The sequence below is a fragment of the Eurosta solidaginis genome, chromosome 1 (assembly GCF_040869045.1).
Source record: "Eurosta solidaginis isolate ZX-2024a chromosome 1, ASM4086904v1, whole genome shotgun sequence".
In the NCBI taxonomy this organism is placed as follows: Eukaryota; Metazoa; Arthropoda; class Insecta; order Diptera; family Tephritidae; genus Eurosta; species Eurosta solidaginis.
Window position 1 is genome coordinate 7,387,796 of NC_090319.1, and position 12,140 is coordinate 7,399,935.

General features: G+C 41.0%; 1 protein-coding gene across 23 annotated transcripts in view; it reads right to left on the reverse strand.

The window, feature by feature from the left end:
- Nucleotides 1-12,140, reverse strand: part of gro (groucho) — a 94,347-nt gene that overhangs the window by 79,484 nt on the left and 2,723 nt on the right. For 5 of the 23 annotated variants that reach the window (XM_067778639.1, XM_067778623.1, XM_067778612.1 and 2 more), the window contains exons 2-3: nucleotides 7,417-7,948; nucleotides 7,187-7,281 (exon numbers count right to left, since the gene is read on the reverse strand). In XM_067778639.1, the coding sequence (XP_067634740.1) occupies nucleotides 7,187-7,281; nucleotides 7,417-7,452 (131 nt within the window). In that variant the 5' untranslated portion in view covers nucleotides 7,453-7,948. Of the gene's footprint in view, nucleotides 1-7,186; nucleotides 7,282-7,416; nucleotides 8,317-10,644; nucleotides 10,829-12,140 lie in introns of those variants that run through there. The other 18 variants (XM_067778602.1, XM_067778691.1, XM_067778705.1 and 15 more) reach the window with 7 other exon arrangements.

Sequence of the window (12,140 nt, forward strand, 5' to 3'; positions counted from 1 at the left end):
ATGTAACGGAGTAAAGGTTTTGTCAAGGTTTTGCTAAAAACTACATCTAGATTTTTTGCCGTGTCAACGTATTCTATAATAGTGTTGTCTAAAATTAAATTTTTCATTCCACTTTTATCTAGTGACCTTCTATGAATGACTATACATCTCGACTTCTTAGGGTTAAGACATAAGCCCTTCATAGAAGCCCACGTACCAATTTGACACAAATCGTAATTTAAGTTATTAATACGCGAACTGGTACGATCATTAGGACAGCACATATGCAATTGTACGTAGTCAGCATTAATGTGAATATTACAATACTTGAGAACACCAGGCAAGTCGTTTATATACAAAATAAATAACAGGACCAAGGATTGAGCCTTGTGGGACGCCTCTTAAAACACTGACGAAGTCAGACTTTCTGCTACCAACATTTACTGCCTAAGTTCCGTCGGCCAAATACGATCTGATTAGGGCTGTTGCACAGTTGGAGAAATTAAATAGGTTGTCCAGCTTCTTGCAGAGAACGGTGTGGTCGACCGAGTCAAACGCTTTGGAATGGTCGAGAAGAGTTAGGAAAGCAGTAAAATTTTTGTCAACTTGTTCTCGAATATCCTCTATCACCGATAGGAGCGCCGTTTTACAGTTACGATTTGACCTGAATCCAGACTGGGAATCTGTGAGGTTATTATCCTGCACATAAGTATTTATCTGGCAGTGCAAAATTTGTTCGACGACCTTGGAAAGGAAAGGCAGAATAGCTATAGGTCTATACTCCTGGTTTTGCTTGGGGATTGGGATTACCTTAGCAAATTTCCAACATTTGGGAAATACACAGGACGTCAGCACCGAGTTAACCAAGTAGGTTAAGTGAGGAAGGATTTTAGGAAGAATTATTTTTAAAAATTTCGGAGATATACCATCGAACCCCATAGCATTAGACTTTACTGAAAGAATGGCTTGAACGACATCACAATCATCGACACTAGCAAACTCAAGAGGACCAAAATCAACATTAGCGCGAATATAATAATTGTCAGCACATATATTGTCAGTTGAGATTGGCAGATTTACAAAATTTATATTTATCTCGTTAATGTCTACATCAGGGAGGACAGAAATATCACATTTAGATTTTCCGATACCAATATCTTTAATCGGCTTCCAGGTTTCCTTCGAACTCAAAGCAGCACTAAACTTGTTATTATAAAATGTCTGCTTAGCTGACCTAATGGCTTTGTTTGTAGCGATCCTAGCTGCTTTGAAGCAGTTGTGAGCCTCCAGGGTTTTGTATCTTTTCCATCGTGAGTAAGCAAGGTTACGGAAAGGAAAAAAGGAAAGTGGGAAGAATATAAATATTTTACAACCTCTTTGCTGCCCTCCCTATCCCGACTGATGCCCGCCAAGGGGAGCGTGCCTTCCGTAAGGTCATTGAATCCGCCTCGGCACGTTTCATTCCCGCCAGGAGAATTCCCGAAATCCGGCCCACTTCCCGGCGGAGGCTGCAAACTTAGCGAGAGAACGTGAGCTTATAAGACAGCTTGATCCAGGCGACCCCAAATAAGGGATATAAACCAACGCATCAGATTGCTTGTGGACGAACACAAGAGGGCGAAATGGGAGGATAACCTAAGAGGTTGTAACCTCTCTACCGGTGTGGGTAAACTTTGGTCCACCGCAAAGTCCCTATCGAATCCGACTAAGCACAAAGACAAAGTTTCCATCGTCTTTGGCGACAAAGTTCTGTCGGATGCGAAAAAATGCGCGAGCGCTTTCTGCCGCCAATATATAATGCATTCTACGGTCGAAAAAGATAGACGGAGGGCCAATAGACACGCACATAAACACAAATTCAGCGCGTCACCAATCACCATCACCGCTAAAGAGGTGGAGGACGCCATTGGTCGCGCTAATCCATCCAAAGCAGTGGGCCCAGACGGCATAGCCATGCCGATGCTTAAAAGCCTAGGGAAAGAGGGTTTCAAATATTTAGCGCATGTCTTTAACCTGTCTCTTTCCACCTTTGTCATACCCGAGAAATGGAAAATGGCCAAGGTGGTCCCGCTACTAAAGCCTGGGAAACCAGCTAACATAGGAGAGTTGTATCGTCCGATATCTCCCTATAGCCAGTAGCAAAGACGCTTGAAGCCATTTTGCTCCCTTATTTCCAAGCAAATTTGCAGCTAGCCTCTCATCAGCATGGCTTCAGAAAACTCCATAGCACTACCACCGCGCTAAATGCCATTAGCACCCAGATAAATTGCGGGTTAAATCAATACCCCCACCATAGAACAATACTCGTAGCGCTAGACCTATCAAAAGCTTTTGATACGGTCAACCATGGCTCGTTACTGCAAGACCTGGAAGGGTCTACCCTTCCCCCATGTCTTAAAAGGTGGATCGCAAATTATCTGGCTGGTCGGCAGGCATCGGTGCAATTTAGAAACGAAACATCAAAACCAAGGAGAATTAAACAAGGGATGGTGTCCTATCTCCACTTTTGTTTAATTTCTACAGATCTAAACTACCTTCACCACCGGAAGGAGTCACAATCGTTTCCTACGCCGATGACTGCACAATAATGGCCACAGGCCCAGACCCAAAGATCGATGAGTTATGCAATAAAATAAACGGTTACCTCCCTGATCTCTCCAGTTTTTTGCCTCGCGAAACCTGGCATTATCACCGACTAAATCTTCCGAGACCTTATTAACAACATGGACGTCCCAAATGTCGACCATTTTGAACATCCACGTCGATGGCACTACGCTACCGACTGTCCTACACCCAAAAATCTTGGGTGTGACGTTTGATCAGGATCTACATTTTGGTGAGCACGCAGCCGCAATTGTTCCGAGAATTCAGAGCCGTAACAAAATCCTCAAATCCCTCGTTGGCAGTACCTGGGGAAAAGATAAAGAAACGCTCATGACTGCATACAAAGCAATTAGCCAGCCGATTACGTGCTACGCGTCACCCATATGGTCGCCAAGCCTAAAAATTACCCACTGGAAGAAGCTACAGGCCCCAGAACACCATCTGCATAATGAGGCGAGAATACTCCCCATCAGGGAGAGAAATGAGATGCTGACCAAACAGTTCCTGTTGAATACCCAGAAACCTGAGCATCCCAACAGACATCTGATTGATGAACCAGCACCGCCTAGAGGCTTAAGGAGTCATCTCCGTAAGCATTTTGAGGAAATACGGCACCTGAGAACCCAGCCGTATGAAGCGAAAAAACACAAGCAGGTCCTTGGTGAACTCCATAAACAGGCGTCTAACCTTTATGCCGGGAATTGCCCGGTGAATCCAGTACTCAAAGAAAAGTATCCAAAACTCGCGGAAGAGGAACGCATACTCCCCAGGGAAGCGCGTGTCACTCTTGCTCAACTTCGTTCTGGATACTGTAACAGGTTAAACTCTTACCTATCCAGAATCAACCCCGACATACAAAATGTATGCCCCGCTTGTAATGTGTCCCCACATGACACCAACCATCTCTTTAATTGTAATGTGGAACCAACGCCTCTAACACCCCTTTCCTTATGGTCCCCCTGTTGAAACAGCAAGTTTCCTTGCACTCCCGTTAGAGGATATTGATGACAATTTGTGATCGGTCGCGACTGTTAGGTGGGGCGAAGCATTGCTACAGCAACAACAACAACAACAACAAGGTTACGCTGGTGAATTAAGTGTTTTAGATTGGCACTAAACCAAGGGGCATTATTGTGTGTAGCAGCTTTCATTTGACAGTTGCCTTCGCCTTCCTGTTTAACATAAAGTAAGAAACGTAAAGGCGGAACGAAAATTATAGAGAATACCATTGCTAAACGAGATTGTTTGGAGGCGAATAGTTCGTTTGAGTATCGTTCGCAATACAGAATTAAGCCCTAAATAAAAAAAAATCGGTACTCGTAAATTACCGATAAAAAAAATTTATATTTTATTCGTTATTCCAACAAATGTTGCCCAACTCTGTCTGCACAATATCGGAGGACGGGTACGATAAGTGACTTGCAGAGCACGATTTTCGTTTGCCAAGAGGACTTTACTTTTCAATTGCCTGCCAAGTCCAAAGTAAAGTTTATTGACAAGAGTAATTCTTCGTTGGATTTCAAAGCTGATGTTGTTGCTTGTGTTAATGCTGGTTGCCAAATAAACGAAGTCTTTTACCATTTCGAAATTATGGCTACCAACAGTGACGTGGTTGCCTGGGCGCAAATGTACAGACTCTTTGCTCGATTACAACAGGTATTTCGTGTTGTCCTTATTCACCAGCAAACTCATCCTTTCCGCTTCTCTTTCCAGTTTGGATTAAGCAGATTTCACGGGGCGGATGATCAAGCCGATAATATCAATTTCGTCAACATACGATAGTATTTGAACGCCTTTATAGAATATTGTTCCAAAGCGGTTAAGTTATGCAGCTTGTATTATTTTCTCCAGCATCAAATTAGAGAAATCATACGATAGCGGGTCACCTTCTCCGAAACCTCGTTTAGTTTCGAACGGCACAAAGAGGTCCTTCCCAATTCAGACAGGGTTGATGGTGTTGCTCAACGTCCTTTTGCATAAACGTACAAGTTTTGCGGGAAAACAAAATTCAGACATGAGGGCTGCCAAAGGCGGATTTAAAATCGACGTAGGAGGATGTCTGTCAATTCTTTCTTCATAGGTTTTTACCAAGATTTGGCGCATAGTGAAAATCTGGCCGATGGTAGATTTACCAGGTCCGAAGCCATACTGACATGGTCCAATCAGCCGATTTACGGTATTGTCAATCTTTCGCACAATACGCTTGACAGGACCATATATGCGATATTAAGAATGCTAATTCCGCGATAGTTGGCCCACTTTGCAAGATCCCTGTTGGTGTAATTGTAGCGATAAGGATACTCCCCGAAGTCCTTGGGGAGTGTTACCGTATGTTGATGGTCCTTTGTCGGATGCAGATCGGTACCAAGCCCGACCATCTCGGGAACGATTTGGTATGACCACATGCGACTTCTAGGCCATAACGCCCCCCACCTCCTAGATCCATGAGGTTTTCGGGCCGCCAGACCCTCGTCGTACCAGTTGTTTCTCCGTGGTGTCCGGTAAACAACTTTTTGCGGCCGTACGAAGTGTGTTAGAGATATGCTCCCTCCCAACGCTCGTGCATTCCGTCGGGTTGACTTGTACACTCAAAGATGTGGTATATTGTTCTGATCGGAAAATAAACAGATCCCACAAGCTCCCAGATTAATGTAGCGTTTTTCAGGCGGAAGTAGCCGTAACCAAAACAGTAGAAACACTGGATGAAAATAGCATAAGCTGCAGCTGCGTCAACTTTTATATTGACAGCCAGGCAGCAATTAAGGCAATATTCTCGCATAGCACAGCATCTAAAAGTGTGTTAGAATGTAAGCAATCCCTGTAGAGAATCGGGACAGGGAAAGGAAACATATTTATGGGGTCCCAGGGCATATGGGGAGAGTTCGGAATGAAAAAGCGGATGAGCTAGCTAAAAGGGCGGCATCCCAAGAGTAGAGTAAGGCCGTTAAGTGTCGAAGATCATGTGTAGGCCTTGCAACATCAGACTAATAGTTACTTCTACCAAAAAAAAGAGGACTGTAGACTCATGGCGTATTTTCTGACTGGACACTGCATTCTGGGGCACCATCAAAGTACAAGCCCGACCATCTCGGAAACGATTTAATATGACCACATTGAACCTTTTTTGTTTCATTGTCCTGCTCTCTCCTGGTCTTTAAGTACTGGATTCACCGGGCAATTCCTGGCATAGAGGTCCGACGCCTGTTTGTGGATTTCACTGAGGACCTGCTTGTGCTTTTTAGCTACATACGGCTGTGTGCTCAGGTGCCATATTTCCTCATAATACTTACGGAGATGACCCCTTAAGCCCCTGGGCGGTGTAGCCTCATCAATCAGATGTCTGTTGGGGTGCCCAGGTTTCTGGCTATTCAACTCAAACTGTTTGGTTAGCATTTCATTTCTCTCCCTAGTAAGGAGTATGAGAAGACAGCCCGTAGCTGTTCTGAGGGCAGGCCTGTATTTTCTTCCAGTCAGTAGCTTTTAGGCTTGGCGACCATATCGGGGACGCTTGGATGCAATCGGCTGGCCAATTGCTTTGTAAGTGGAAATGAGCGTTTCTTTATCTTTACTGCCGGCAAGAGATTTGAGGATTTTATTAAGGGTCTGGATTTTCGGTAGTTGCGGCTGGATGTTCTCCAAAATGTAACCGGTTTGTCTCTACCAAATCTGACAAGGGATGCCGGAAAATCGTTCCAATATAGATCAATTGTTGTTGGCTTTGCAGGTCCAAAATAATATTTGCTGTTAACTTTGCTGTTTGTGTTCATCTGCCTTGCAAATGCCGTTCGGGGGTCCCGTCCCGCCAGTTTGTAAAGTTAATTAAAAGGAGCACGACGCAAATTGGAAGAGAAGCTCAGCCTTAAATCACTTCGGAGGTTATCGCGCTTTGTATTAATTTTTATGTTGTCTGTAAAATGTTTGATCATAGACTGAATGAACTTATCCTAATACACATTAATTTGCGTGCATCTAAAGCCAATTTTTATCAATTTAACCCTGTTTTCCGCGCTCTGTCAGAATTTAATAACCTCTCAAAGAGTCCACATATTTAATTCTCCATGTCTAGATATGGTTTCACGTCATCCATTGATTTAACATTTTAATGAAATTTTCACATGTTGTTTTAACTTTTTAAATTTTCGTTTCTATGCAGTTTATAATTTTTTTGTACTAAGTACTTAGTTTTAACATATTTGTACTATTGTAAGGTCACTGATCATAGACGGAATAAACTAAACTAGTTTTAAGCTTAAGAAGCAAGATATTTAAAGCTGTATCATAAGTGATTATATATGGTATAGGTTTAATAAAGGCATTGAAATCAATGGTCAGGGAAGAGAGCAAATTTCTTATGTCCTTAATAAGATTGGCCCATTCAAGGCTGCATATTTCATTAGTGGACCTAGTAAATAAATGTTTTTTATGTATTAAATACAAATTTTGTTGGGTAAAAACTAGAAGCCTCCGGAAAATTAAAAATTTATGTTTTCCATCTAGGAAGATCCCTCTATCAGCTCTTATTTATATTTATTGTCAGAGCGTGGTACAATAATGGAAAATTTTACTCAGTTGAACATTTAATGATTTGCATTGTGTTACTTACGTATGATATTGTGCTTGTAGAAAATTGAATTCCTCTTTGATGCGTTCAAGTGTATCAACGATAGTAAATTTCAATGGCCCCTGTGGTGGTGGCCCCTGTTGTATTTTCGTAGACAATGGTCAATATAGTTTTCAAAACACATCGATGCGAAACATGAAAAGAAATGCATTTTCAAGCATTAGATGTAGACGAAATACATTAATATAGTGCTTTGAAATTTTTACACTTACCCCCGCCGAGGGATGACGCACCGGTGCAGGATACATTTTTGCACTAATCCACACAAATGTCCTTACTGTTGCTGCTGTTGCAGTTTGCGGCCAAGGTCAGTTCTATATTGGAGCTGTCAAGTTCTTAGGTTTGTTGTGCCTAATAAAATTATTAAAAGTCCAACACTATCCAGTTTTGTAAACAGCTAGGCAGTAGGAAAGCAAAATTTGTTTGCCTTTTCTGATACCACTAGTGTAATTTGTGAATTGTTTGTAAGATATTTAGCCTAATACGCTGCTTTTCAATATGCCAATGTATGCTGTAGAATGGGTCTATAATCTACTTTGTGTTTTCAGGCTATATACATATTAGCCAGTGTCTCACTCCCTTTTGTACGTCGTCTTGTCTTTCACACTTTCTTGCACTTTTGGCTGCTCATGATTCCTTATAAAATTAATTTATACTTATATCTGTTCACTTTTTTTATTGGTCTATTTTATGCATAGTACTACAATTTCGTTATACATTTCTTAAAATTATGGTGCATTATACCTTTATTGACCACATTTTACCAAGTTTAATAAAATTTACATTAATTATTTATGATTTATTGAATTTTTATCATTTTGCACAACTTTTTCTACTTTTGCTCGCTCGCTCGTTGGTTTTTTTCGTATTTCCTTTTACTTGTCTTTTCGATACGTAGAATTGCGCACACAAAAAAACACACACGTAACCAATATTAAGCGCAGCCACAGCCATTCAAGCACGGTTGCCACTTTTGTTCATTTGGATCAAAAATAGTCCTTTTGTAGAGGTTTGGTACGCTGGATCTTCCTCGTTTTGATAATTAAAGCTGGATACATTGGTGCTTTATCGGTAACCGTATCGGTAACCTTTTAACAGCTGATTCGACCATCCTTATGAGAATCAATGCAATCGATTATTGGTGCCGCTAAGGTCGTAACCGTATTGTAGCCAACCAATTGGGTTTTGGTTTACCGTCGTAACGATAAACAGCTGATTACGTTAGGGATACGGATACAGCGATACGACATACGGCACCAATGATTCCGGCTTAAAGCCAGTTTTTTCAGTGCGGGCTTTAATCCAGTTAAAGTTAACCAGTGTTTAACCATGCCACTTTGTTCGATAACATAAAATTTTGCTGCTCATCTCAGCTTAGGCGGGCGAAAAGGCAGGGATAAGCTCTACTCAACTATAACTGGACTTCAAACTCGCACTGAAAAACCGGACATAAGTCTTTCAGTTCAGTGAAATCCGATTACATTACACCGTGTCGTAGGCATTGGGAAGTAGGAAAGTGTCGTAGTTGGGAAAGCAACCGGACATTTTATGTTAGACCGAAGGTAAATTGCACGTATTTTTATGGAGAAGGGTAGCTTAAGCGACACTGGTGCCATCTGACATGAAAAAAAACCAACTTGCAATTTTTGTTTCAACCAAAGCATAAGAAGAATTTGACATTTGCTTTGGCTAAGGGTGCCGGCACACCTTTTAAGTGAAATTACAATAGATATAAATAAATAAAAACTCGTTGGTAACTTTTCTACCATGTTTCGCAATTAAAAATTGCAATATGGAAAATGAATACGACACAAAATACGTTAGCAAGTATTTTTGTTGTAAAGGGAGAATGCTTATAACAGTGCTTCGCGAAAATTGGTATGTGCATTGACAAGGCGAAATAAACTTCAATGACCAACTCCGCAGTTCCTTCATATTTGTAAACGCGATGTTACTGGAATGCATTAGCTTGTGACCATCTGGGAATCGCTTTGATATGACCTTCTATGTCATCCAACCATTTCTTATGGGTTGGAGAAACCATGAATAGCGCTGCCAACCCGTTAAGCGCGTTGCGCAGCACAGTTCCGTGCATCCGACGCCCACTGAACCATTTCCACATTTCAGTATATATATAAATCAGAAGAAAGTCCTTTTAATTGTTATTAGATTAGCAAAAGAAGTTCCAATTGTACTCTTGCCGAATAACTTGGGTCCAGTCTTCAAAAGTTGAAATTTAAGATAAAAAGTGGTAAAGCAAACTTCTTTAGAGATGTGCCTGAAGTTTATTGGCCCCTTTGCCATTATGCAATTAAGTTTGTATCTGCGGACTTTTACAGGTTAGACTATTACTTATCCAGAATAAACCCCGATATACAAAATGTATGTGTGACACATGACACCAACCATCTCTTCAATTGTATTGTGGAACCAACGCCTCTAACACTCCTCCCACTATGGTCCGCCCCCGTTGAAACTGTAAGTTTCTTTGGACTCACGTTAGAGGATATTGATGACAATTTGTTATCGGTCGCGCCTATTGGATGGGGCGAAACACTGCTACAACAGCAACAGGAGATGCACTTTTCGAGCTATTTCAAATTTTTAAAACTGTAAGAGCTCGGCTCATTCAGGAACATTGCTTCAGCTTTATGTGCGAGTAAACATTTCGCGAAATTTCAAATCAGGTGATCTAACTTCACATACTACTAATTATATTATCTTCGGCGGCCACCGTGGTGTGATGGTAGCGTGCTCCGCCTATCACACCGTATGCCCTGGCTTCAACTCCCGGGCAAAGCAACATTAAAATTTTAGAAATAAGATTTTTCAATTAGAAGAAAATTTTTCTAAGCGGGGTCGCCCCTCGGCAGTGTCTGGCAAGCGCTCCGATTGTATTTCTGCCATGAAAAGCTCTCAGTGAAAACTCATCTGCCTTGCAGATGCCGTTCGGAGTCGGCATAAAACATGTAGGTCCCGTCCGGCCAATTTGTAGGGAAAAATCAAGAGGAGCACGACGCAAATTGGAAGAGAAGCTCGGCCTTAGATCTCTTCGGAGGTTATCGCGCCTTACATTTATTATTTATTTATATTATCTTCGGTAATTGTTTACTTTAGCTCACAACTGCTAACTGTCTTTTGGCACCCCTCCCGATATTTTTGGTCGGGTTTTAGCAGTTGTGAGTTAAAGTATACAATTACCTTATCTTCTCTTCAAGGGTTTAGGTCCGGTTTTTCAGTGAGTTTAAACTCTAGTTTTAAATTGACTAGTTTTTTATGTAATCGAAGGGAAGGTTAAACTATAGTCAACTTTAACTGGAGTTTAAACTCGTACTGGAAAACCGGGTATTAGTGCAATGGGATTAGTACAGTAAAATTTTCGGTTATCAACGTCTTGTGAGGATAGTAATTCATATCACCCACTGAGGCCTTTCTTATACCTTTGGTCTTTAATATATTGAATTTCGGTCACGAATAAATAAAAGATGTGGCAGCCATGTATTCGCCCGCGACGGTATATGCTTGTTGATAGTTAACGAGTAACGAATAGAATGTCGACAGGTACCGAGTAGCAGCGCCACCACCGCATGAAAATACACATTCACCCGCACTCAACCGACAAACCACACTTCCAAAGGAACCAATAAAAAATTCTTAAGCCGCAACAGGGTTGTATTATCATGCATTAGGGGTTGGATTTTATATAAGGTGCCACGATTTTCAAACTTTTGCTGATTTGTAGGGCCAGAGGGGGTCCTAAAAATCACAAAATTATCATCCGCAACTCTAGGAAACTCTTAGTTTATGAAATATAAGCTTTTTAATTTCCAAATTTAGTAAAATTTCAACTTCAGTCCTGCACTTAAAATTCGGGTCGCACATGTCGATAGCGGTATCAAAAGACGCGTATTTGCGTCAAGATTCAGAATCCGAAAGCAGAAACTACATTTTTTATCTCGTTTAAAAGTTATTCGCGGATAACCCGTCGGTACTATTGTCCCTTTTTTCGTTGTTGCAATTAAACAAATGACGGTGGTGAATAGTGTTGCCAGCTCCGCAACAATATCTTTTTATCTTTGTAGAACATTATAAGGTGGTGGCACGTCGACATAAATGCAAACAAACATACAATATTAATGTATTTTGTTTTTGTAAAACACTTAATAATTGTAGTCTAATATTATTTCGGGTGCTGCGCAGAAGGGTGTACTACGCAGAAGGACATCACCGTGGCGGTGGCCCGGTTATACCACACACCCGGACTTGGCATGGCGTAACCCAGTGTTATTTTTTATAAGCGCGGCCGAAGGCCGCCTATGCAGAAAGGTGTTCTACGCAGAATTACCGTTGGAATCAGCATACAAATCTCTATAGTCCAATTTTTTATTTTTTTTATTTTGACAAATGTATGTATTCTGCACTTGTTCCAATTAAATACATTAATTTCAAATTATTCAGAGAATTACATGAAAAGAAATGAAATACCTTGATAGTGTATGTTTGTTTGCATTTATGTCGACGTGTCACCACCTTATAATCTTCTACCAAGTTAAAAAGATATTGTTGCGGAGCTGGCAACACTATTCCCCCCCTTCATTTGTTTTCGTTTGTTTAATTGCAACAACGAAAAAAGCGACAATAGTACCGACGGGTTTTCCGCGAATAACTTTTAAACGAGATAAAAAATGTAGTTTCTGCTTTCGGATTCTGAATCTTGACGCAAATACGCGTCTTTTGATATCGCTATCGACATGTGCGACCCGAATTTTAAGTACAGGACTTAAGTTGAAATTTTACTAAATTTGGAAATTAAAAGGCTTATATTTCATAAACTAAGAGTTTCCTAGAGTTGCGGATGATAATTTTGTGATTTTTAGGACCCCCGCCACCCCTCGAAAAAAAGAAAAGTTGAAAAATCGTGGCACCTTATTCTAAA